This window comes from Ylistrum balloti, unplaced genomic scaffold, assembly GCF_031769215.1.
Source record: "Ylistrum balloti isolate Yb309-2 unplaced genomic scaffold, AGI_CSIRO_Ybal_v1 Utg371108, whole genome shotgun sequence".
Taxonomy (NCBI): Eukaryota; Metazoa; Mollusca; class Bivalvia; order Pectinida; family Pectinidae; genus Ylistrum; species Ylistrum balloti.
Genome location: NW_026782609.1, coordinates 509,605 through 536,837, shown reverse-complemented (window position 1 = coordinate 536,837; position 27,233 = coordinate 509,605). Strand labels below are relative to the sequence as shown.

Here is a 27,233-nt window from a genome sequence, read left to right as displayed (position 1 = left end):
AATTGCCTGAGGGTGTTTCAGGGAACACCTTTTCATTTATATCAACTGGCTATTTAAAAAGTTTGTATCCATTTATATACTTTTACATGATATAAATCTGTCTACCTGTATGTATGTTCACACTGATATCAGTAAATCCTTTAAAAATTGATAGCATAACATTTGTCATATTTACCTGTCACAAGCTTTCCCTGTTCTGAAATTGAATGCCAGTTATATATCAAACAGAACTCAAAATTGTATTTTTTTGCTGTGAACATTATTTATATGTCATGTTCTACAATCAGAATTGATCAAGCAGGTAAAATGCTTGTAAATATACCAGGAAAAGTGATTCAAATAGCCTACATTTGGATAAGGTTAAGTTTCAGAATAGCTTAGTTTACCAATCATGTTTAGGTATTGTAAGTATAGGGTTTACTGATGTAGTACAGGTATTGTAAGTATAGGGTTTACTGATGTAGTACAGGTATTGTAAGTATAGGGTTTACTGATGTAGTACAGGTATTGTAAGTATAGGGTTAACTGATGTAGTACAGGTATTGTAAGTATAGGGTTTACTGATGTAGTACAGGTATTGTAAGTATAGGGTTTACTGATGTAGTACAGGTATTGTAAGTATAGGGTTTACAAATTTAGTACAGGTATTGTAAGTATAGGGTTAACTGATGTAGTACAGGTATTGTAAGTATAGGGTTTACTGATGTAGTACAGGTATTGTAAGTATAGAGTTTACTGATGTAGTACAGGTATTGTAAGTATAGGGTTTACTGATGTAGTACAGGTATTGTAAGTATAGGGTTTACTGATGTAGTACAGGTATTGTAAGTATAGGGTTTACTGATGTTGTACAGGTATTGTAAGTATAGGGTTTACTGATGTAGTACAGGTAGTATAGGGTTTACTGATGTAGTACAGGTAGTATAGGGTTTACTGATGTAGTACAGGTATTGTAAGTATAGGGTTTACTGATGTAGTACAGGTATTGTAAGTATAGGGTTTACTGATGTTGTACAGGTATTGTAAGTATAGGGTTTACTGATGTAGTACAGGTATTGTAAGTATAGGGTTTACTGATGTAGTACAGGTATTGTAAGTATAGGGTTTACTGATGTAGTACAGGTATTGTAAGTATAGGGTTTACTGATGTTGTACAGGTATTGTAAGTATAGGGTTTACTGATGTAGTACAGGTAGTATAGGGTTTACTGATGTTGTACAGGTATTGTAAGTATAGGGTTTACTGATGTAGTACAGGTAGTATAGGGTTTACTGATGTTGTACAGGTATTGTAAGTATAGGGTTTACTGATGTAGTACAGGTGTTGTATGGTTAGATTGGCATATTACACCTATCAATTGTAAAATGTTTTTTCTGAAGAAGAGAATTTTTGTGTTTTATATTGAATTTCTATTGATTTTCTGGAATAACCTAAGGCAGGTTTCTTAGTAGCAGACAATTGCACTAATGGATAGGCTTTGAAAGGTATTTTCACGAATTGTTGGCATCACATGTTCACACAGATCAGGCAACAGCTAGTTATATGTTGTTACATTTATCAATAAAGTATTTCCCAAGTGACTGGTTGATAAATGAAAGAATTTTATGAAAGATGTCATGAATAGTACAACCTGGTGACAATATATTTCATTCTGAGTGTACTTCTCAGTAAAGAAGACATTTCCATAAGTAATTAAACTTGCCAAGTCTACTCACAAGAAATTGTCTACTTTCACTGATACCTACTGATTTTTGGCATGTGATCAGTTTGCTGTGGAGAGTATGTACTTGATTTTGAGTGGTCACCGAGGGTTGAACAACAGTGACCCTAATGGGATACCAGTTGGTCCAGTGATTTAACTGACCTTCTATTATCCTGGGAAAGGTAATTACAACCTCTCAGCTGACTCAGATCACTGGAAATATATAGCTCAGGGCTTGTTCAAAGATGTAACAGAAATGTGTAAGAACGTGATTACTTGACAGGATTTACACAAAGATCGTATTTGCTGATCGTAAGTCAGGATTGAGGATGATTTAATTATAGATAATTGGATTTACCAACTAAGTCCGGGATAGAGAAAAATTCACTTAAAGATGATGGAATTTCTGTATATACAGGTATATCTTGGTATGTTTCTGTGATTTCCCTATAGATTTCTATATATACAGGTGTATCGTGGTATGTTTCTGTGATTTCCCTATAGATTTCTATATATACAGGTATATCTTGGTATGTTTCTGTGATTTCCCTATAGATTTCTATATATACAGGTATATCTTGGTATGTTTCTGTGATTTCCCTATAGATTTCTATATATACAGGTATATCTTGGTATGTTTCTGTGATTTCCCTATAGATTTCTATATATACAGGTGTATCTTGGTATGTTTCTGTGATTTCCCTATAGATTTCTATATATACAGGTATATCTTGGTATGTTTCTTTGTGTTTCTGTGATTTCCCTATAGATTTCTATATATACAGGTGTATCGTGGTATGCTTCTGTGATTTCCCAATAGATTTCTATATATACAGGTATGTCTTGGTATGTTTCTGTGATTTCCCTATAGATTTCTATATATACAGGTGTATCGTGGTATGTTTCTGTGATTTCCCTATAGATTTCTATATATACAGGTATATCTTGGTATGTTTCTGTGATTTCCCAATAGATTTCTATATATACAGGTATATCTTGGTATGTTTCTGTGATTTCCCTATAGATTTCTATATATACAGGTATATCTTGGTATGTTTCTGTGATTTCCCTATAGATTTCTATATATACAGGTGTATCTTGGTATGTTTCTGTGATTTCCCTATAGATTTCTATATATACAGGTATATCTTGGTATGTTTCTTTGTGTTTCTGTGATTTCCCTATAGATTTCTATATATACAGGTGTATCGTGGTATGCTTCTGTGATTTCCCAATAGATTTCTATATATACAGGTATGTCTTGGTATGTTTCTGTGATTTCCCTATAGATTTCTATATATACAGGTATGTCTTGGTATGTTTCTGTGATTTCCCTATAGATTTCTATATATACAGGTGTATCTTGGTATGTTTCTGTGATTTCCCTATAGATTTCTATATATACAGGTATATTTTGGTATGTTTCTGTGATTTCCCTATAGATTTCTATATATACAGGTATGTCTTGGTATGTTTCTGTGATTTCCCTATAGATTTCTATATATACAGGTGTATCTTGGTATGTTTCTGTGATTTCCCTATAGATTTCTATATATACAGGTGTATCTTGGTATGTTTCTGTGATTTCCCTATAGATTTCTATATATACAGGTATATTTTGGTATGTTTCTGTGATTTCCCTATAGATTTCTATATATACACGTGTATCTTGGTATGTTTCTGTGATTTCCCAATAGATTTCTATATATACAGGTGTATCTTGGTATGTTTCTGTGATTTCCCTATAGATTTCTATATATACAGGTATATTTTGGTATGTTTCTGTGATTTCCCTATAGATTTCTATATATACACGTGTATCTTGGTATGTTTCTGTGATTTCCCAATAGATTTCTATATATACAGGTGTATCTTGGTATGTTTCTGTGATTTCCCTATAGATTTCTATATATACAGGTATATTTTGGTATGTTTCTGTGATTTCCCTATAGATTTCTATATATACAGGTATGTCTTGGTATGTTTCTGTGATTTCCCTATAGATTTCTATATATACAGGTGTATCTTGGTATGTTTCTGTGATTTCCCTATAGATTTCTATATATACAGGTGTATCTTGGTATGTTTCTGTGATTTCCCTATAGATTTCTATATATACAGGTATATTTTGGTATGTTTCTGTGATTTCCCTATAGATTTCTATATATACACGTGTATCTTGGTATGTTTCTGTGATTTCCCAATAGATTTCTATATATACAGGTGTATCTTGGTATGTTTCTGTGATTTCCCTATAGATATATACAGGTATATTTTGGTATGTTTCTGTGATTTCCCTATAGATTTCTATATATACACGTGTATCTTGGTATGTTTCTGTGATTTCCCAATAGATTTCTATATATACAGGTGTATCTTGGTATGTTTCTGTGATTTCCCTATAGATTTCTATATATACAGGTATATTTTGGTATGTTTCTGTGATTTCCCTATAGATTTCTATATATACAGGTATGTCTTGGTATGTTTCTGTGATTTCCCTATAGATTTCTATATATACAGGTGTATCTTGGTATGTTTCTGTGATTTCCCTATAGATTTCTATATATACAGGTGTATCTTGGTATGTTTCTGTGATTTCCCTATAGATTTCTATATATACAGGTATATTTTGGTATGTTTCTGTGATTTCCCTATAGATTTCTATATATACACGTGTATCTTGGTATGTTTCTGTGATTTCCCAATAGATTTCTATATATACAGGTGTATCTTGGTATGTTTCTGTGATTTCCCTATAGATTTCTAGACTGTTTAGGCGATATGAAAAATTGTAAAGTCTCTTGAATTAAATCAAACTGGGTTCTTTCTTTATTTAATGTTTCTGAAAAAGTTGTTTGGTATAGGTAATTTCTTCTAAGTATTTTGTCTGATCAAGATTAGGAAGTGAACACAGTTATTCACAGCTTTTCACCTGTACTATTTGAATATTGGACATTGTACACTGTTATTTCAGTGTGAAGATTGTTTTAAAATTTGACCAGATGTACATATTGATGTAGGCTGTTGATTCAACAACAAGGTATTTTAGTACTGATATGTTGATAAGAAAGCATCGGAAATTTTTGCACGTCCACGATAATGTTATATTATCATGTGGATATTATTAGTTGCTCGTCATCAGATGGTGGGCTACTCAGATTACATCCAAGGTCTGCCTGTCCATACACAATGTTTTGTTATTAATATTTTTTGAGAAGTATTTGGTGAATCTTTCGAAATTTCACTCATAAATTTCCCTTAGTCCCTAGTTGTGCTCGTTTGATTTTGTGACTGACCAGAAAAAAACTATGGCTGACATGTGGCCATCTTGGATTTGGACAATGAAAGTTTATTATCACTCTATCTTGAGAGGTAATGGGCCACCCTAACAAATATCAATATGTTTGATGTTGGGACTGATCAGAAAAAATCAAAATGGAGGACATTAGGCCATCTTGGATTTTGACGATGAAAGTTTGTTTTAGCTATTTCTTTAGGAGAAGTGTATGATCTTTCTCAAATTGCAAAAACAGCTTGGTGACTTACATCCCTACTTGTACTCCTGATTAGAAAAATAAAATTGCTGACAGTCAGCCACCCAGGATTTTCACATGAAAGTTTGTTATCGCTACTTCTTGAGAAGCACTGGATGAATATTTCTCAAATTTCATATTTAGGTTCCTCTTGGTACCTAGTTGTGCACTATTGATTGTGGGACTGAAAAATGAATGACAAGCGACCAGCTTTGATTTTGCAGGTAAAAATTACTATTGCCTTTTTTTATTTTTTTTTTTATTTTTTTTTTTATTTTTTATTATTATTATTTATAAGAGGAAGTTTTAAATTTCTTAATACATACAATTAAGGGCCAAAAAAAAAGGGGGGGGGGGGGAAAGGAAGAAAAAAGAAAAGATGCAACTGTTATTTAAAGAAATATATATACAACAATGGAGTTCTGATTTAAATCCCTCTGGATATCTTGTTGTGTTGAAGGGAGCTGATGGTGTTATGGCCACCATGGATGATGAATAATCTGGTGACGCACATTTTGCCCTTTGTTTTGATTAATTCTCTCCAATTTCTGTTTCTGGAAAATGACTTGTCATGCTGTTACTCATATCAAATCTCTTACATGTGTATAAAAATAGCGTTTATAAGCGATGAAAATAAGTGGTGGTATGTCTCTCCCTGTGTGTGTACCAGGATTTTGATTGTGAAATTTATGCTAAAAAGAAACTGTACATGTGTAAAATGGTAATGTATTGGTCAATTTTATTTTTAAAGCTTGAAACTTTATACAGGTAAGTTGTGTATGCCTCTCTGTAATTTACACTGGTCAGTACATGAGTTGTTTGGGTAGTTTTTCTATCAGGTCCTTGTTTTCCTGGTTTTTTTTCGGCCAGCAGTCAATCGCAAGCACATTTGTTGCCTAAAGCTGTGTAAAGTAGTGTTGTATAATCAGATAGATTTTGCAACCTATCATCGGTTGGAATCGGAAAGGCAAATCGATCTGATAACTGATAAAATAATCGGTTAATAATCTAAAATTGATTTTACTGAAGCCTGTACAAGCTTCTAACAGTACAATTACATGTACACACAAAGGCAGAGAAGGTACTGAAGTCTGTACTCTGTACTAACAGTACAATTACATGTACACACAAAGGCAGAGAAGGTACTGAAGTCTGTACTCTGTACTAACAGTACAATTACATGTACACACAAAGGCAGAGAAGGTACTAACAGTACAATTACATGTACACACAAAGGCAGAGAAGGTACTGAAGTCTGTACAAGCTTCTAACAGTACAATTACATGTACACACAAAGGCAGAGAAGGTACTGAAGTCTGTACTCTGTACTAACAGTACAATTACATGTACACACAAAGGCAGAGAAGGTACTGAAGTCTGTACAAGCTTCTAACAGTACAATTACATGTACACACAAAGGCAGAGAAGGTACTGAAGTCTGTACTCTGTACTAACAGTACAATTACATGTACACACAAAGGCAGAGATTGTTTACACACTTTTTTAACCTTCATTAAAGTTGTAAGAAGATCTTTGTTGTCATTAGCATCATCTTATCGCCTTTTGGTAATCATGACATTTTCTCATATTTAATCATTTCTCTATCAAATGGTATGGAGCACAGGAGCAGGAAACGCAAGTATACCATTCAAGGGCACCAGATTTCATTCTCATTTCCGTTGATGAATTAGTTGTGTGATTCGACCAATCATTTCTGTTTGAAGTTTAGAAAATAAATTCTAAAATTAGTTTGTTGTTTTATGTTTGGTCAACCTATCAAGATTAGGCTATTTACTGGCATACCAGTTTTATTGTTGAAGGAAACCGGTGTGCTATATAACTGGCAACTTCCTTACATTATAAGTGTGTAACTTGTAATACTGTACTTCTGCAGATGTAAATAATTAATATCATATAAAGGATTGGTCTACTATAAGACAGATCTTAGGATTAAAGACAAAACATAATGAAATACAATGTTTTAATTGTAATGTATTTTCAATGTAATATTTATTACAGAGAGTAACACATGGCACTAAAGTTAACATGTTAGGATTGTGCCAATTCCCAGTCTTTGTTGATGTAATGTATTGTAGTGGTGTTGTAGCTTTCAGTATTATTACTGGTCCATCCGTCGTGTGTCATTCCTTCAACAGTTCTCAGTTCAGCCTTAATCTTTTCACTGATTTCCATTTCCTCCAGTAAATACAGAAGTTTTGACCTTGTGGGCAAACTATACCTGAAACATAATAACAATAATTTGTTGTTTTAAATATTTTGTAAAGTTTTATGTTGTTTGTAGTTTTGTGTTCTTTGTATTAGAATATCTGTGATATACTTATATATTCATGCACTTTTAATTAAATTTTTAGATTTACTCCCCTTTTAGTTTCGTTACAATTTTTACAAATTATTTTTTTTATTTTTGTAGTAATATATATTAGATATATATCTATATATCCAATGATAATTTCACATTTTAATTTCAATTATTTCATTTTCATGTACAGTTAGTAACATTTATTCACAATTTCATGAATGAATTAATATATACTTTAATGAATTTTAACTATTTAGTATTTACATGTACCTGGGGTCTAATTCCTTCACAAAGGCCTTGAAATACTCATTTTCTATGAGACTCAAAGTTAATATTTTCCCTATCATTAATTTTTGAAGAGCACCATCTATTTAAGCCCGTCTCTCTTTACTCAGTTGACCATAGTTTCCACTAGCAGTATCTTTCCTGAAAGACAAAGTCTACTACAGAACTTTGAAGGCAGAAGTTGTCTCAATAGTAGGCCTAATTGATCCAGGAAGAGTGTGGTCCGTTTCAATATGGGATCGAAAATTTGTAGCGTTTCCTGAAAGATTGAAGGTAAAATCTAGGTTACAACTTTAGCCTTGATTTCAGAATTGTATGAAAATAATTTTGAACTTCTGTATTTATTAAGAACAAGCCATTATTTTGGCCAGCCCGACTTAACGTAATATTAAATTCGACCAAGCTAATAATTTCTCGAAGCTTTTAAATATTACATTTATTTCTGAAAATGGAACTTTAATTGTGAATAAAAAAGAAACGTAATGAATACAAAAATGAGATATTCTTTTCAATTTTTCATGTACAAGTTAGCCCCAATGCTGGCGATGTCAAAATAAATGGCACTGTACACACACTACACAGATGTCACTTACACTAGGCCTACAGTTGACCCAGCAATACAATTTACTTTTGCTCTAACAACACTCTTATTGATAAAACTAATAATTAGATCTATAGGCTGTGTTATTTTCACAAAGTTACTGGTATTTCTACCGTACGTTAACATCACACGTGACTTGGCAAATAAGTCTAGGGCCTACTACTTACCGGTGTTTTTGTAAGATTTCCGACAAAGTTTACATATCCCCAAAGTCATATCTAAGTTTGACTTGGTAGGAGGCTCATCCCGATCTTTTTTCAAAAATCAAAAATACTTCCACACTTCGCATTTAGTTTTACCCCCGGGATGTGGATATAACTCAGGGATAGCCCCCTGCACATCTCCAATGTCACCGGTACTGTCTGCCATTTTTAAACAAACAAGATGGAGGTGTCAACATGTGCTTTTTAGTATGGGTGCGTTCGATAACCACTCCAACTGTCCAAGGGTGTGTTCGGCAGAGAATATACCGACGATTGATTATATGAAAAAATAATCAATGATCGGCATCGGAGGACATTAAACTGTCGTTAATAGATCCTCATCGATCATCAGTACTACACTAGTGTAAAGCGTAGTGTAAATTCCTGTAGCACTAAAAACCAGCATGATTTTGAAACGTCTTTGATACACCATGCCAAGGTTGGATGTAACGGATAGATGCTGCATTGTAGGCATGAACGAAGCTGATGTATGTCATATTGACATTGCCAGACAAGTTGGTGTGCTCCGAAATACTGTAGACGCCTTGTGGAGACGGTACCAAAAGTTTGGGACCACAAGAGACTGGTCTCGGTCAGGACGTCCATGTGTAATGTCTAATCGGCAGGATTCATTCATCTCTGTGAATGACTCAGAACTGCTTATTTGATGGCTAGAAGTATTCCTGGCCTTAGAAGAATTAGTCCCCAAACAGGACACGTAATGGATTGATTGAACGAGGCATACATTCATGACGTCCAGCCATACGTTCTGCTCTCCAACAACGTCATCATGAAGCACATATTGGTCTAGACGACGCATACACTTCATACAGCAGAAATGGGCACCTTTACCTTTCACAGATGAGTCCAGGTCTCATCTCAACAGCAGGGACGGTCACTCTAGATTGTACCATCGTGTTGGTAAACATTTCCATGACAGTTGTGTGATTCAAAGATATCCATTCGGCATAGCTAGTGTCATGGTGTGGGATGGCATCTCATTTTGTTGCAGAACTGCTCTTGGTTGTGGACAGCACACTTGCAGGCATAAGATACCATGACAAAGTCATCCAGCCTCATGTCCTGCCATTTGTGCAGCAACATAGTACCATGCTGCAACAGGATAATGCTCACCTGCACATCACACAGGTCTTCACAGACTTCTTGATCCAGAACAATGTGAAGTTGCTGCCCTGGCCTGTCACTAGATATGTAGAAGACATGTGGGAGAAGATTCTGCATCGTTTATGTGGCCTCCAAGTTCAGTCATTGACATTACCTGACCTGTCACATGTGTTTGTGAGAATATGGAGCGTATTCCCCAGGCATTTTTCAGAACAATTGTGGCATCAATGAGGCGTCGTTGTCAAGCATGCATTGATTCCAATAGTGGTTATACACAGTATTGACAAGTTTAACTTTGTTTAGAGAATGTCTGTTAAAACCGATCTCGATCCAAGATGCTGCTGATGCAATAACCATATAAATTAAATTGGTGTTAAGTAAAGGTCAGATGAAACTCTGTTAGAAATCTTTTGATGATTTCTTACATACCTCCTTAGTTAAAGCATATTGTACCTATACACATTTCTTTTTTTCGCTAGTATATAAGTATTGTTCTAGTTCTTTCTAGTTGGATATTTCTAATCACAGACAGCCCTGTCTGGTTACCTGTTGGTTGTATGATGACTCAGTGATTTGTGAGACAGATGTTTTAATCCTGCATGGACTTCTTAGGGATTAACCCACCTTGATCTATGACTTGTGTGATATGATAATCTTTGTTCCATGTATCTGTTACATTCTGAGAGCTGTCTAGGTATAACGTTCTTGTTCATCTTTATCTTATAACCTAACATATATAACATTCTTATTCTCCTTTAACTTATAGCTGAAGTTGTATAACATTCACCTTTAACTTATAGCTGAAGATGTATAACATTCACCTTTAACTTATAGCTGAAGTTGTATAACAATCTTATTCTCCTTTAACTTATAGCTGAAGTTGTATAACATTCACCTTTAACTTATAGCTGAAGTGGTATAACATTCACCTTTAACTTATAGCTGAAGTGGTATAACATTCACCTTTAACTTATAGCTGAAGTTGTATAACATTCACCTTTAACTTATAGCTGAATTTGTATAACATTCTTATTCACCTTTAACTTATAGCTGAAGTTGTATAACATTCTTATTCATCTTTAACTTATAGCTGAAGATGTATAACATTCACCTTTAACTTATAGCTGAAGTTGTATAACAATCTTATTCATCTTTAACTTATAGCTGAAGATGTATAACATTCTTATTCATCTTTAACTTATAGCTGAAGTTGTATAACATTCTTATTCACCAATAACTTATAGCTGAAGATGTATAACATTCTTATTCATCTTTAACTTATAGCTGAAGTTGTATAACATTCCTATTCACCAATAACTTATAGCTGAAGTTGTATAACATTTTTATTCACCAATAACTTATAGCTAAAGTTGTATAACATTCTTATTCACCTTTAACTTATAGCTGAAGTTGTATAACAATCTTATTCATCTTTAACTTATAGCTGAAGATGTATAACATTCTTATTCATCTTTAACTTATAGCTGAAGTTGTATAACATTCTTATTCACCAATAACTTATAGCTGAAGATGTATAACATTCTTATTCATCTTTAACTTATAGCTGAAGTTGTATAACATTCCTATTCACCAATAACTTATAGCTGAAGTTGTATAACATTCTTATTCACCTTTAACTTATAGCTGAAGTTGTATAACAATCTTATTCATCTTTAACTTATAGCTGAAGATGTATAACATTCTTATTCATCTTTAACTTATAGCTGAAGTTGTATAACATTCCTATTCACCAATAACTTATAGCTGAAGTTGTATAACAATCTTATTCATCTTTAACTTATAGCTGAAGATGTATAACATTCTTATTCATCTTTAACTTATAGCTGAAGTTGTATAACAATCTTATTCATCTTTAACTTATAGCTGAAGATGTATAACATTCTTATTCATCTTTAACTTATAGCTGAAGTTGTATAACATTCCTATTCACCAATAACTTATAGCTGAAGTTGTATAACATTCTTATTCATCTTTAACTTATAGCTGAAGTTGTATAACATTCCTATTCACCAATAACTTATAGCTGAAGTTGTATAACATTTTTATTCACCAATAACTTATAGCTGAAGTTGTATAACATTCTTATTCACCTTTAACTTATAGCTGAAGATGTATAACATTCTTATTCATCTTTAACTTATAGCTGAAGTTGTATAACATTCTTATTTATCTTTAACTTATAGCTGAAGATGTATAACATTCTTATTCACCTTTAAGTTATAGCTGAAGTTGTATAACATTCACCTTTAACTTATAGCTGAAGTTGTATAACAATCTTATTCATCTTTAACTTATAGCTGAAGTTGTATAACATTCTTATTTATCTTTAACTTATAGCTGAAGATGTATAACATTCTTATTCACCTTTAACTTATAGCTGAAGATGTATAACATTCTTATTCATCTTTAACTTATAGCTGAAGTTGTATAACAATCTTATTCATCTTTAACTTATAGCTGAAGTTGTATAACATTCTTATTTATCTTTAACTTATAGCTGAAGATGTATAACATTCTTATTTATCTTTAACTTATAGCTGAAGATGTATAACATTCTTATTTATCTTTAACTTATAGCTGAAGATGTATAACATTCTTATTCACCTTTAACTTATAGCTGAAGTTGTATAACAATCTTATTCATCTTTAACTTATAGCTGAAGTTGTATAACATTCTTATTCACCTTTAACTTATAGCTGAAGTTGTATAACAATCTTATTCATCTTTAACTTATAGCTGAAGATGTATAACATTCTTATTCATCTTTAACTTATAGCTGAAGATGTATAACATTCTTATTCACCTTTAACTTATAGCTGAAGTTGTATAACAATCTTATTCACCTTTAACTTATAGCTGAAGATGTATAACATTCTTATTCACCTTTAACTTATAGCTGAAGTTGTATAACAATCTTATTCATCTTTAACTTATAGCTGAAGTTGTATAACATTCTTATTTATCTTTAACTTATAGCTGAAGATGTATAACATTCACCTTTAACTTATAGCTGAAGTTGTATAACATTCTTATTTATCTTTAACTTATAGCTGAAGATGTATAACATTCACCTTTAACTTATAGCTGAAGTTGTATAACATTCACCTGTAACTTATAGCTGAAGATGTTAGTTGTATAACTTATATATGGTATGAACTGGTTAATCACCACAGAGGTTCTACAGTTTACTGTAAATTGTCACCAGGTATAGACGCAACATACACATGGTTGTCATGGTTGCCACATATAGAAAGTCACTATATAGGGTTGTTTTATTAATAGTACATTATACCACAGAATAGTGACTTTCTATCCGATGTATGTACAAGTTTGTTGTGATAACAGAAATGACCGGTTTACCTGTTATTTAAATAAGGATGTGTACATGTTGTTTACTATGTTTACAAAGTCATCTGGTCCTGTGTTATAAACATTCCTGTTTTGTCTAGCAAATGTCACAGCAATTTGAGAGGGAACATTAAGTCAATTGTAAAGCTAGCCATCGCGCAGGATTTAGTCTGTAACATTTAATTCTGTGTACTGTTATATAGAGCAAGCTGTTGTTCATGAAATATTGAACACTTGTGTAGAATGGCGGACAGATATTGACTGTTTTGTCATTTTGCTGTGTACATTTTTACAGGTCACAGATTTTAGGGTCATCTGATGTCTTTGCTGCTGTGATATGATGAAAGATGGGGAAAGACAAAAGAAGAGACAGTGGTGCCAGTGGTATGTTTCTGTGTTGGATTTTCTTCTGTGTTATTTTCCTAAATATTCCGTATCAATATTACCAAAAGAATCCAAACTCCATCTATTGTCTCTCTTTAGATGTATAATATTGATATTTACCTGTAATTTATAGCTGAAGATGTATTACATTCTTATTCACCTATAATTTATAACTTCATCTGTTGTCTCCCATTTGATATTTACATTACATTTTGTCAAGACACTTCATAAACTGGTGCTATAGGTACACATGATTATGACAGTGGAGATGTCCTAATTTCATTTTCTGAAGTGAATGCCTGTTCCTAAATAGTTTGTAGAATGTTTGATTACTGATCCAGAAATGTTCAGTAGGTAAGCTCCATGTATGTAAACATGTAGACATGGTAGACCTTCAGGAGGTAAAAACATGTAGACATGGTAAACCTTCAGGAGGTAAAAACATGTAGACATGGTACACCTTCAGGAGGTAAAAACATGTAGACATGGTACACCTTCAATCAGCCTTAAGTTATTTAGATAGTGGGAGGTTACTGAAATCAGCCTTAAGTTATTTAGATAGTGGGAGGTTACTGAAATCAGCCTTAAGTTATTTAGATAGTGGGAGGTTACTGAAATCAGCCTTAAGTTATGTAGATAGTGGGAGGTTACTGAAATCAGCCTTAAGTTATGTAGATAGTGGGAGGTTACTGAAATCAGCCTTAAGTTATTTAGATAGTGGGAGGTTACTGAAATCAGCCTTAAGTTATGTAGCTAGTGGGAGGTTACTGAAATCAGCCTTAAGTTATGTAGATAGTGGGAGGTTACTAAAATCAGCCTTAAGTTATGTAGATAGTGGGAGGTTACTGAAATCAGCCTTAAGTTATGTAGATAGTGGGAGGTTACTGAAATCAGCCTTAAGTTATGTAGATAGTGGGAGGTTACTGAAATCAGCCTTAAGTTATTTAGGTAGGGGTCAGGTTACTGAAATCAGCCTTAAGTTATGTAGATGGTGGGAGGTTACTGAAATCAGCCTTAAGTTATTTAGGTAGGGGTCAGGTTACTGAAATCAGCCTTAAGTTATGTAGATGGTGGGAGGTTACTGAAATCAGCCTTAAGTTATGTAGATAGTGGGAGGTTACTGAAATCAGCCTTAAGTTATTAGGTCACCTGAGCCGAAGGCACAAAGCATCCCCATGGGAAGCAGCTTCAAGTTTGCGAAGAAAAAATGTGTGGCACCAATAGGGGCCCCAGGAGGGGGGAAAATGGGGTAAAATTAGGTAAACCAACAGTCAGATTAAGTTCTATTTGATATTTAGGGTCCTTATAGCATGGTCTTCACAGTTTGCGAATGAAAAAAAACCACTAGGGGCTGCTCAAAATGGTCAAAAATTCAACTTTGACTGATTTCAACCAAATTTCGTAGAAAGCATCCTTTAGTGAAGGACATATGAAATTATGTTGAAAAAAGTGATTATGTCCCCTTTGGGGCCCATAAGGGGTGTAAAAGGGCCATATGTAAAAACCTTCTTTAAACGACTTCTTCTTAAGAACCATTGGATGGATTTTGACCAAACTTGGCACAAAGCATCCCCATGGGAAGTTGCTTCAAGTTTGCGAAGAAAAAGGATGTGGACCCAATAGGGGCTGCAGGAGGGGGAAAAAGGGGGTAAAATTAGGTAAATCTTTAAAAATCTTCTTCTCATGAACCTACCGTCAGATTAAATTCATATTTGATATTTAGGGTCCATATGACAAGGTCTACAAAGTTTGCGAATGAAAAATAAATCGGGTCTGAAACAGCCCCACTAGATGGCACACAAAAGGGTCAAAAATTCAACTTTGACTGATTTCAACCAAATTTCGTAGAAAGCATCCTTTAGTGAAGGACATATGAAATTATGTTGAAAAAAGTGATTATGTCCCCTTTGGGGCCCATAAGGGGTGTAAAAGGGGCCATATGTAAAAACCTTCTTTAAACGACTTCTTCTCAAGAACCATTGGATGGATTTTGATACAAACTTGGCACAAAGCATCCCCATGGGAAGCTGCTTCAAGTTTGCGAAGAAAAAGGATGTGGATCCAATAGGGGCTGCAGGAGGGGGAAAAAGGGGGTAAAATTAGGTAAATCTTTAAAAATCTTCTTCTCATGAACCTACCGTCAGATTAAATTCATATTTGATATTGAGGGTCCTTATGACAAGGTCTACAAAGTTTGCGAATGAAAAATAAATCGGGTCTGAAACAGCCCCACTAGGTGGCGCACAAAAGGGTCAAAAATTCAACTTTGACAGATTTCAACCAAATTTCGTAGAAAGCATCCTTTAGTGAAGGACATATGAAATTATGTTGAAAAAAGTGATTATGTCCCCTTTGGGGCCCATAAGGGGTGTAAAAGGGGCCATATGTAAAAACCTTCTTTAAATGACTTCTTCTCAAGAATCATTGGATGGATTTTGACCAAACTTGGCACAAGGCATCTGCATGGGAAGCCACCTCAAGTTTGTGAAGAAAAAGGGCGTGCCCCCAATAGGGACCCCAGGAGGGGGGAAAAGGGGAAACTTGATATGAATGTTCTACACAAGGTCCTGGCAAGTGTTTTAACTTTTTGGGGCGATTCAAAATCCAAGATGGCCATCCTGGCCTCTGTTTGGCTAAGACATTATGAACTTCCTCTCAAGAACCATTGGGTGGGTCATGTTCAAACTTGGTACAGATGTTTAACACATGGTCCTGCACAAGTGTTGTTACATTTTTGCAACATTTTAAAATCCCCAGATTATTCACATATATTCCTCAGGTGACCGTTAAGGCCCCTTGGGCCTCTTGTTTAGATAGTGGCAGGTTATGATAGCCCTCATTCACTTCATTTATGATAACCCTCATTTACTTTGTTTATGATAACCCTCATTTACTTCATTTATGATAACCCTCATTTACTTCATTTATGATAACCCTTGTTCACTTTGTTTATGATAACCCTCATTCACTTTGTTTATGATAACCCTCATTTACTTCATTTATGATAACCCTCATTCACTTTGTTTATGATAACCCTCATTCACTTTGTTTATGATAACCCTCATTTACTTTGTTTATGATAACCCTCATTCACTTTGTTTATGATAACCCTCATTTACTTCATTTATGATAACCCTCATTCACTTTGTATATGATAACCCTCATTTACTTTGTTTATGATAACCCTCATTGACTTTGTTTATGATAACCCTCATTGACTTTGTTTATGATAACCCTCATTCACTTCATTTATGATAACCCTCATTCACTTTGTATATGATAACCCTCATTTACTTTGTTTATGATAACCCTCATTGACTTTGTTTATGATAACCCTCATTCACTTCATTTATGATAACCCTTGTTTACTTTGTTTATGATAACCCTCATTTACTTTGTTTATGATAACCCTCATTCACTTCATTCATGATAACCTTCATTTACTTTGTTTATGATAACCCTCATTCACTTCATTTATGATAACCCTTGTTTACTTTGTATATGATAACCCTCATTTACTTTGTTTATGATAACCCTCATTTACTTTGTTTATGATAACCCTCATTCACTTTATTTATGATAACCCTCATTGACTTTGTTTATGATAACCCTCATTCACTTCATTTATGATAACCCTTGTTTACTTTGTTTATGATAACCCTCATTTACTTTGTTTATGATAACCCTCATTCACTTCATTCATGATAACCTTCATTTACTTTGTTTATGATAACCCTCATTGACTTTGTTTATGATAACCCTCATTCACTTCATTTATGATAACCCTTGTTCACTTTGTTGATGATAACCCTCATTTACTTTGTTTATGATAACCCTCATTTACTTTGTTTATGATAACTCTCATTTACTTTGTTTATGATAACCCTCATTTACTTTGTTTATGATAACCCTCATTCACTTCATTTATGATAACCCTCATTCACTTCATTTATGATAACCCTTGTTCACTTTGTTTATGATAACCCTCATTTACTTTGTTTATGATAACCCTCATTTACTTTGTTTATGATAACCCTCATTCACTTTGTTTATGATAACCCTCATTCACTTCATTTATGATAACCCTCATTTACTTTGTTTATGATAACCCTCATTCACTTCATTTATGATAACCCTCATTTACTTTGTTTATGATAACCCTCATTCACTTTGTTTATGATAACCCTTGTTCACTTTGTTTATGATAACCCTCATTTACTTTGTTTATGATAACCCTCATTCACTTTGTTTATGATAACCCTCATTCACTTTATTTATGATAACCCTCATTCACTTTGTTTATGATAACCCTCATTTACTTTTTTTATGATAATTCCCATTTACTATTGATTGTTCAGAATTTGCACCTTTCTGGCATAATGTTTATCCCCAAAGAATAATTGAAATACCTGGTCCAACTGGGGAAGGAAAAAGTATTTGTCAGTATATTCCGACAGAGGTGAAAGCTTTGCAGAGATTAATGTATTCATCAGTATACCTGTGTATTGCTTTGATTTTCAGTAACCATTCCATTCAAAACCAAAGAAAGTTTAAAGAAGGATAACAAAAAGTTATCCCGAGAACTACGTGAATTACAGCGCCGTTTCCAGGAGATCACCAATGTTATTCACCACCTGGAGCTAGACTATGAATCGTCCAAGGACAGTCCACCACCAATGAGGTATAACATGCTGAAGGAGATGATCAAGAGAACAACAACTGACGAAATCTTGGAGAAATCCCGTCCGCCATCACCCAAGGATGTCAAAGCTGCAGCCAAGCGGGCAGGGTCAGACGGTAGGGGTTAATAAGTATAACAGGGGCTGATGGTAGGGGTTAATTAGTATAACAGGGGCTGAAGGGAGGGGTCAATTAGTATAACAGGGGCTGAAGGAGGGGTTAATTAGTATAACAGGGGCTGAAGGGAGGGGTTAATTAGTATAACAGGGGCTAAAGGGAGGGGTTAATTAGTATAACAGGGGCTGAAGGAGGGGTTAATTAGTATAACAGGGGCTGAAGGGAGGGGTTAATTAGTATAACAGGGGCTAAAGGGAGGGGTTAATTAGTATAACAGGGGCTGAAGGAGGGGTTAATTAGTATAACAGGGGCAGATGGTAGGAGTTATGTAGTATAACAGTGGCTGAAGGGAGGGGTAAATTAGTATAACAGGGGCAGATGGTAGGGGTTAATTAGTATAACGGGGCTGAAGAGAGGGGTTAATTTGTGTAACAGGGGAGAAAGTTGGGATTAATTAATATAGCAGGGACATACGGGAGGAGGTAATCAATTTTACAGAGTAAGAAGGTAGGTATTTTATGTCACCTGAGACAAGTCATTTCTGGTGTCGTTTGTCCATAAACAATTTAACATTTTTTACTTCTCCTCAAAAACCCCTTAACTAATTTCAGTGAAATTTTACAGAAAAATTCAGGGGCCTGAGAGGCGGGGTCAAAAAGGGTCAAATTGACTCAGATTTCAAAATTCTTTTCCTCAACACCTAGATATGGCAGGATCAAATGCTCTTCATGGGTAGAAGTGTCTTAAGGCGCTTTACTAAAATTGTTGGTCTCACATATCCCCTTGGGGAGGGGTAAAGTTTACTGTTGTTTATATAGGCAAAAAAAGATCTGTCTTATTTCCATTGGAAATACTTCAGACTTAGTAAGAATTGTGAGTGAAGGATGACAGCTTCATGGTATGCCCATATTGATCCTGACTGAACTCCATGGGCTGATGGGTTGGGTCAAAAGGGGTCAAATTAACTTGGATTTCAAAAATCTTCATCTCAACACCTGAAATGATATAATCAAATGCTCATCATGGATAAAAGCATCTTTAGATGCTTTGATTACCAAACTGGGTCTTTCTGGAGAGGAGGTTAACTTTACTGTAATTTCTAGAGAAAAATTGCATTTTTAAGCATAACTTTATTTCCCAATGGAAATGACTTTGTAAGAATGATTAGTGCAGGATGACAGTTTTCATGCTATGTATGTATTGACACTGGCTTATTATAATCAACGTCACAATTTCTGTTTCATGGCACTTGAAAGCTACTTACATTTTAACCTTTGTAGTCATTATTGCTTATGTCAGTTAACTGTCAAGGCCGCTAGCCTTAGGCCTCTTGTTTAGGATAATGGGTCGTGGAGGTAGGGGTCAGTTAGGATGATGGTCTAAAGGTATGACTTATTAAGGATGATGGGCTAGAGGTAGGAGTTATTAAGGATGATGGGCTAGAGGTAGGATTTATTAAGGATGATGGGCTAGAGGTAGGAGTTATTAAGGATGATGGGCGAGAGGTAGGAGTTATTAAGGATGATGGGCTAGAGGTAGGAGTTATTAAGGATGATGGGCTGAAGGTAGGAGTTATTAAGGATGATGGGCTAGAGGTAGGAGTTATTAAGGATGATGGGCTAGAGGTAGGAGTTATTAAGGATGATGGGCTGAAGGTAGGAGTTATTAAGGATGATGGGCTAGAGGTAGGAGTTATTAAGGATGATGGGCTAGAGGTAGGAGTTATTAAGGATGATGGGCTGAAGGTAGGAGTTATTAAGGATGATGGGCTAGAGGTATGACTTATTAAGGATGATGGGCTAGAGGTAGGAGTTATTAAGGATGATGGGCTGAAGGTAGGAGTTATTAAGGATGATGGGCTGAAGGTAGGAGTTATTAAGGATGATGGGCTGGAGGTATGACTTATTAAGGATGATGGGCTAGAGGTATGACTTATTAAGGATGATGGGCTAGAGGTAGGAGTTATTAAGGATGATGGGCTAGAGGTAGGAGTTATTAAGGATGATGGGCTAGAGGTAGGAGTTATTAAGGATGATGGGCTGAAGGTATGACTTATTAAGGATGATGGGCTAGAGGTATGACTTATTAAGGATGATGGGCTAGAGGTAGGAGTTATTAAGGATGATGGGCTGGAGGTAGGAGTTATTAAGGATGATGGGCTAGAGGTAGGAGTTATTAAGGATGATGGGCTAGAGGTAGGAGTTATTAAGGATGATGGGCTGAAGGTATGACTTATTAAGGATGATGGGCTAGAGGTATGACTTATTAAGGATGATGGGCTGAAGGTATGACTTATTAAGGATGATGGGCTAGAGGTATGACTTATTAAGGATGATGGGCTGGAGGTAGGAGTTATTAAGGATGATGGGCTAGAGGTAGGAGTTATTAAGGATGATGGGCTGAAGGTAGGAGTTATTAAGGATGATGGGCTAGAGGTATGACTTATTAAGGATGATGGGCTAGAGGTAGGAGTTATTAAGGATGATGGGCTGAAGGTAGGAGTTATTAAGGATGATGGGCTGGAGGTATGACTTATTAAGGATGATGGGCTAGAGGTATGACTTATTAAGGATGATGGGCTAGAGGTATGACTTATTAAGGATGATGGGCTAGAGGTATGACTTATTAAGGATGATGGGCTAGAGGTAGGAGTTATTAAGGATGATGGGCTGGAGGTAGGAGTTATTAAGGATGATGGGCTAGAGGTAGGAGTTATTAAGGATGATGGGCTGGAGGTAGGAGTTATTAAGGATGATGGGCTAGAGGTATGACTTATTAAGGATGATGGGCTAGAGGTAGGAGTTATTAAGGATGATGGGCTAGAGGTAGGAGTTATTAAGGATGATGGGCTAGAGGTATGACTTATTAAGGATGATGGGCTAGAGGTAGGAGTTATTAAGGATGATGGGCTAGAGGTAGGAGTTATTAAGGATGATGGGCTAGAGGTAGGAGTTATTAAGGATGATGGGCTAGAGGTAGGAGTTATTAAGGATGATGGGCTAGAGGTATGACTTATTAAGGATGATGGGCTAGAGGTAGGAGTTATTAAGGATGATGGGCTAGAGGTAGGAGTTATTAAGGATGATGGGCTAGAGGTATGACTTATTAAGGATGATGGGCTAGAGGTATGACTTATTAAGGATGATGGGCTAGAGGTAGGAGTTATTAAGGATGATGGGCTAGAGGTAGGAGTTATTAAGGATGATGGGCTAGAGGTAGGAGTTATTAAGGATGATGGGCTAGAGGTATGACTTATTAAGGATGATGGGCTAGAGGTAGGAGTTATTAAGGATGATGGGCTAGAGGTATGACTTATTAAGGATGATGGGCTAGAGGTAGGAGTTATTAAGGATGATGGGCTAGAGGTAGGAGTTATTAAGGATGATGGGCTAGAGGTATGACTTATTAAGGATGATGGGCTAGAGGTAGGAGTTATTAAGGATGATGGGCTAGAGGTAGGAGTTATTAAGGATGATGGGCTAGAGGTAGGAGTTATTAAGGATGATGGGCTAGAGGTAGGAGTTATTAAGGATGATGGGCTAGAGGTATGACTTATTAAGGATGATGGGCTGAAGGTATGACTTATTAAGGATGATGGGCTAGAGGTATGACTTATTAAGGATGATGGGCTAGAGGTAGGAGTTATTAAGGATGATGGGCTAGAGGTAGGATTTATTAAGGATGATGGGCTAGAGGTAGGAGTTATTAAGGATGATGGGCTGAAGGTAGGAGTTATTAAGGATGATGGGCTAGAGGTAGGAGTTATTAAGGATGATGGGCTAGAGGTATGACTTATTAAGGATGATGGGCTAGAGGTAGGAGTTATTAAGGATGATGGGCTAGAGGTAGGAGTTATTAAGGATGATGGGCTAGAGGTAGGAGTTATTAAGGATGATGGGCTAGAGGTAGGAGTTATTAAGGATGATGGGCTGGAGGTAGGAGTTATTAAGGATGATGGGCTAGAGGTATGACTTATTAAGGATGATGGGTTGAAGGTATGACTTATTAAGGATGATGGGCTAGAGGTAGGAGTTATTAAGGATGATGGGCTGCAGGTATGACTTATTAAGGATGATGGGCTGGAGGTATGACTTATTAAGGATGATGGGCTAGAGGTATGACTTATTAAGGATGATGGGCTGAAGGTAGGACTTATTAAGGATGATGGGCTGGAGGTATGACTTATTAAGGATGATGGGCTAGAGGTATGACTTATTAAGGATGATGGGCTAGAGGTAGGAGTTATTAAGGATGATGGGCTAGAGGTATGACTTATTAAGGATGATGGGTTGAAGGTATGACTTATTAAGGATGATGGGCTAGAGGTAGGAGTTATTAAGGATGATGGGCTGCAGGTATGACTTATTAAGGATGATGGGCTGGAGGTATGACTTATTAAGGATGATGGGCTAGAGGTATGACTTATTAAGGATGATGGGCTAGAGGTAGGAGTTATTAAGGATGATGGGCTGAAGGTATGACTTATTAAGGATGATGGGCTAGAGGTAGGAGTTATTAAGGATGATGGGCTGAAGGTATGACTTATTAAGGATGATGGGTTGAAGGTATGACTTATTAAGGATGATGGGCTAGAGGTAGGAGTTATTAAGGATGATGGGCTGCAGGTATGACTTATTAAGGATGATGGGCTAGAGGTATGACTTATTAAGGATGATGGGCTAGAGGTAGGAGTTATTAAGGATGATGGGCTAGAGGTATGACTTATTAAGGATGATGGGCTGCAGGTATGACTTATTAAGGATAATGGGCTGCAGGTATGACTTATTAAGGATGATGGGCTAGAGGTAGGAGTTATTAAGGATGATGGGCTAGAGGTATGACTTATTAAGGATGATGGGCTGAAGGTATGACTTATTAAGGATGATGGGTTGAAGGTATGACTTATTAAGGATGATGGGCTAGAGGTAGGAGTTATTAAGGATGATGGGCTGCAGGTATGACTTATTAAGGATGATGGGCTGCAGGTATGACTTATTAAGGATGATGGGCTGCAGGTATGACTTATTAAGGATAATGGGCTGCAGGTATGACTTATTAAGGATGATGGGCTAGAGGTAGGAGTTATTAAGGATGATGGGCTGAAGGTATCACTTATTAAGGATGATGGGCTAGAGGTAGGAGTTATTAAGGATGATGGGCTGAAGGTATGACTTATTAAGGATGATGGGTTGAAGGTATGACTTATTAAGGATGATGGGCTAGAGGTAGGAGTTATTAAGGATGATGGGCTGCAGGTATGACTTATTAAGGATGATGGGCTGGAGGTATGACTTATTAAGGATGATGGGCTAGAGGTAGGAGTTATTAAGGATGATGGGCTGAAGGTATGACTTATTAAGGATGATGGGCTAGAGGTAGGAGTTATTAAGGATGATGGGCTGAAGGTATGACTTATTAAGGATGATGGGTTGAAGGTATGACTTATTAAGGATGATGGGCTAGAGGTATGACTTATTAAGGATGATGGGCTAGAGGTAGGAGTTATTAAGGATGATGGGCTGAAGGTATGACTTATTAAGGATGATGGGCTAGAGGTAGGAGTTATTAAGGATGATGGGCTGAAGGTATGACTTATTAAGGATGATGGGTTGAAGGTATGACTTATTAAGGATGATGGGCTAGAGGTAGGAGTTATTAAGGATGATGGGCTAGAGGTAGGAGTTATTAAGGATGATGGGCTGAAGGTATGACTTATTAAGGATGATGGGCTAGAGGTAGGAGTTATTAAGGATGATGGGCTGAAGGTATGACATATTAAGGATGATGGGTTGAAGGTATGACTTATTAAGGATGATGGGCTAGAGGTAGGAGTTATTAAGGATGATGGGCTAGAGGTAGGAGTTATTAAGGATGATGGGCTAGAGGTAGGAGTTATTAAGGATGATGGGCTGAAGGTAGGAGTTATTAAGGATGATGGGCTAGAGGTAGGAGTTATTAAGGATGATGGGCTAGAGGTAGGAGTTATTAAGGATGATGGGCTAGAGGTAGGAGTTATTAAGGATGATGGGCTAGAGGTAGGAGTTATTAAGGATGATGGGCTGAAGGTATGACTTATCAAGGATGATGGGCTAGAGGTAGGAGTTATTAAGGATGATGGGCTAGAGGTAGGAGTTATTAAGGATGATGGGCTAGAGGTAGGAGTTATTAAGGATGATGGGCTGAAGGTAGGAGTTATTAAGGATGATGGGCTAGAGGTAGGAGTTATTAAGGATGATGGGCTAGAGGTAGGAGTTATTAAGGATGATGGGCTAGAGGTAGGAGTTATTAAGGATGATGGGCTAGAGGTAGGAGTTATTAAGGATGATGGGCTGAAGGTATGACTTATCAAGGATGATGGGCTAGAGGTAGGAGTTATTAAGGATGATGGGCTAGAGGTAGGAGTTATTAAGGATGATGGGCTAGAGGTAGGAGTTATTAAGGATGATGGGCTGAAGGTAGGAGTTATTAAGGATGATGGGCTAGAGGTAGGAGTTATTAAGGATGATGGGCTAGAGGTAGGAGTTATCAAGGATGATGGGCTAGAGGTAGGAGTTATTAAGGATGATGGGCTAGAGGTAGGAGTTATTAAGGATGATGGGCTAGAGGTAGGGGTCAGTTAGGATGATGGTCTAAAGGTATGACTTATTAAGGATGATGGGCTAGAGGTAGGAGTTATTAAGGATGACGGGCTAGAGGTAGGAGTTATTAAGGATGATGGGCTAGAGGTAGGAGTTATTAAGGATGATGGGCTAGAGGTATGACTTATTAAGGATGATGGGCTGGAGGTAGGAGTTATTAAGGATGATGGGCTAGAGGTAGGAGTTATTAAGGATGATGGGCTAGAGGTAGGAGTTATTAAGGATGATGGGCTAGAGGTATGACTTATTAAGGATGATGGGCTGGAGGTATGACTTATTAAGGATGATAGACCATTTACACTGAAGTCCTGTAGTTTTTTCGTACTAAATCACCTAACTGATGACAATCATTTGTATTTCCAGCCATCAAAAGTCATTGCCTTTAACAAAACTTGTATCTAACCTATCTTATACATCTTATGTTAAACTATTTAGGTACATTTCTGTATTTATAAGATTAAATGTGTTGAATAGGACCTGAAGGAAGTATGTGACTGTCTTTACAGATTTAGTAGTTACACCAAGACACTTTGCAGGGTCTGTCGGATCTAATGACTCTCACATGTCACGTGATTCTCCATCTCATACAAGGCAGTCAAGCAGAGGAGCGCTTGAAGGTACCACAAGTGGCTTGCTGGCATCATGTAAGGGGTTTGCAGGGTTGTCTGATCACACAGCGGGCGTCACAGAAAACAAAATAGGTAAATGTTTGTTCACAGCTTGTTCTGTGACAATTTATCTTCGTGTTTTCTAAGTTACAAATCCAGAGGATGTCAGAGTCAGCTGATGTTCTACTATAGCCTAGTTCACCAACCACCTGACAAATCAAAATGTTCCTACCTAGAAAACAAAGTTAATACAAAATGTTGCTTACTTTGCAGCGCCGCGTGAAATGCGAATGTCTAAGAAAGAGGTGGCGACCGACAATGACCAGATAAACAAGGAAATCGTGGGATTTGAGAGTCGTTTTCTTAGAGCTCACAATAGACTCACAAAGCTACGACAAGATTACGAAAACTCCAAAGAAATGATGTTTCCGAGGAGATATGCAGCCATGAAAAACATGATCAAAGTTGTGATTCAGGACAAGAAATTGACATCCTGATGGCCATCAGTGGTTAGTGTTGTGATGACATCCTGATGGCCATCAGTGGTTAGTGTTGTGATGACATCCTGATGGTCATCAGTGGTTAGTGTTGTGATGACATCCTGATGGCCATCAGTGGTTAGTGTTGTGATGACATCCTGATGGCCATCAGTAGTTTCTGGAACTTGGCCCTGCAACTGCTTGGATGCTTCCTACCCTGGCTTTGAAAATCAGCTTCGCATATACAAATATTAAATCCATATAAATCTTGCCTTTTATGTGCAATAATTCAAATCCATAAAAGGTTTTGAATCTGTTGACCTTGTACTAACCTTACCACTGCCTGTGCCTGTATCAATAATATCGGTGTCCTTAATCTATATTTTACTGTTGATGGTTTCATATCCAAAATGTATTTACCGGTTCAGAAATTCAGTTTTACTTTCATCCACAAGTGCTAATACACCTGAGAATGATATTACAGGTTGGTATTAGGTGTATATCATTGAATGTCTTGAGAAAATATCAAGTATATATACAACAATAACTATTATGTATATAGTGTTACAGACTGTGGTGTTGATAGCTTTTATATATAAAACATATATTCTGAAGGATATTTTGTTAAAATGACATTTATTGGTGAGGTGTTTGATCTCGATCGATCTGTTACAACATTTAATCCATGTTTTGTTTTCTTTTGATTGTTACTGTTTAAATATAGTACATGTTAATCTTAATCTAACATCTTTCAGTTTGAGGATCAGTTGTTTGATCTGAATGTCATCTTAATCTTGGGATTCCTGACCAAATATCTGATAATCATACATTCAGATTTGATTTTACAGGGAACTGTGGGTTTAGGGTTGAAGGGAGACAACTCCTCTTGTACAAAATTTTTCTTATCCGCCCACAACTGTTTGACACAAAATCCTATCCCTATTGTTCTCTACATATAGATACACGTAAAAAAGAAAACAAATTGATAAGGTAAAAAGGAGGATTCTGACACATTGATCTTGTATCAAGATAAATTGACATTTGCTGACCATCATACCAAGGGCAGATTTTAATTCTCAGTTTATTTTGATGTGGGTTTTTTTTTTCATTTTTTTGGTGCCGACAATAATTCACCATTTCCTACAGATTTACTTTCAGTGAGGTCATTACTTAGTAGTATAAAAT

General features: G+C 36.0%; 1 protein-coding gene across 1 annotated transcript in view; it reads left to right on the top strand.

Annotated features, from left to right (window-relative positions):
- The window catches only part of LOC132560748 (uncharacterized), a 29,329-nt gene extending 3,075 nt beyond the window's left edge, over positions 1–26,254 (top strand). The window contains exons 2-5 of the mRNA XM_060225423.1: positions 13,438–13,526; positions 18,048–18,323; positions 25,468–25,662; positions 25,843–26,254. Coding sequence (XP_060081406.1) covers positions 13,490–13,526; positions 18,048–18,323; positions 25,468–25,662; positions 25,843–26,066 — 732 coding nt within the window. The 5' untranslated portion in view covers positions 13,438–13,489 and the 3' untranslated portion in view covers positions 26,067–26,254. The remainder of the gene's footprint in view (positions 1–13,437; positions 13,527–18,047; positions 18,324–25,467; positions 25,663–25,842) is intronic.
- The last annotated feature ends 979 nt before the right edge of the window (positions 26,255–27,233 follow it).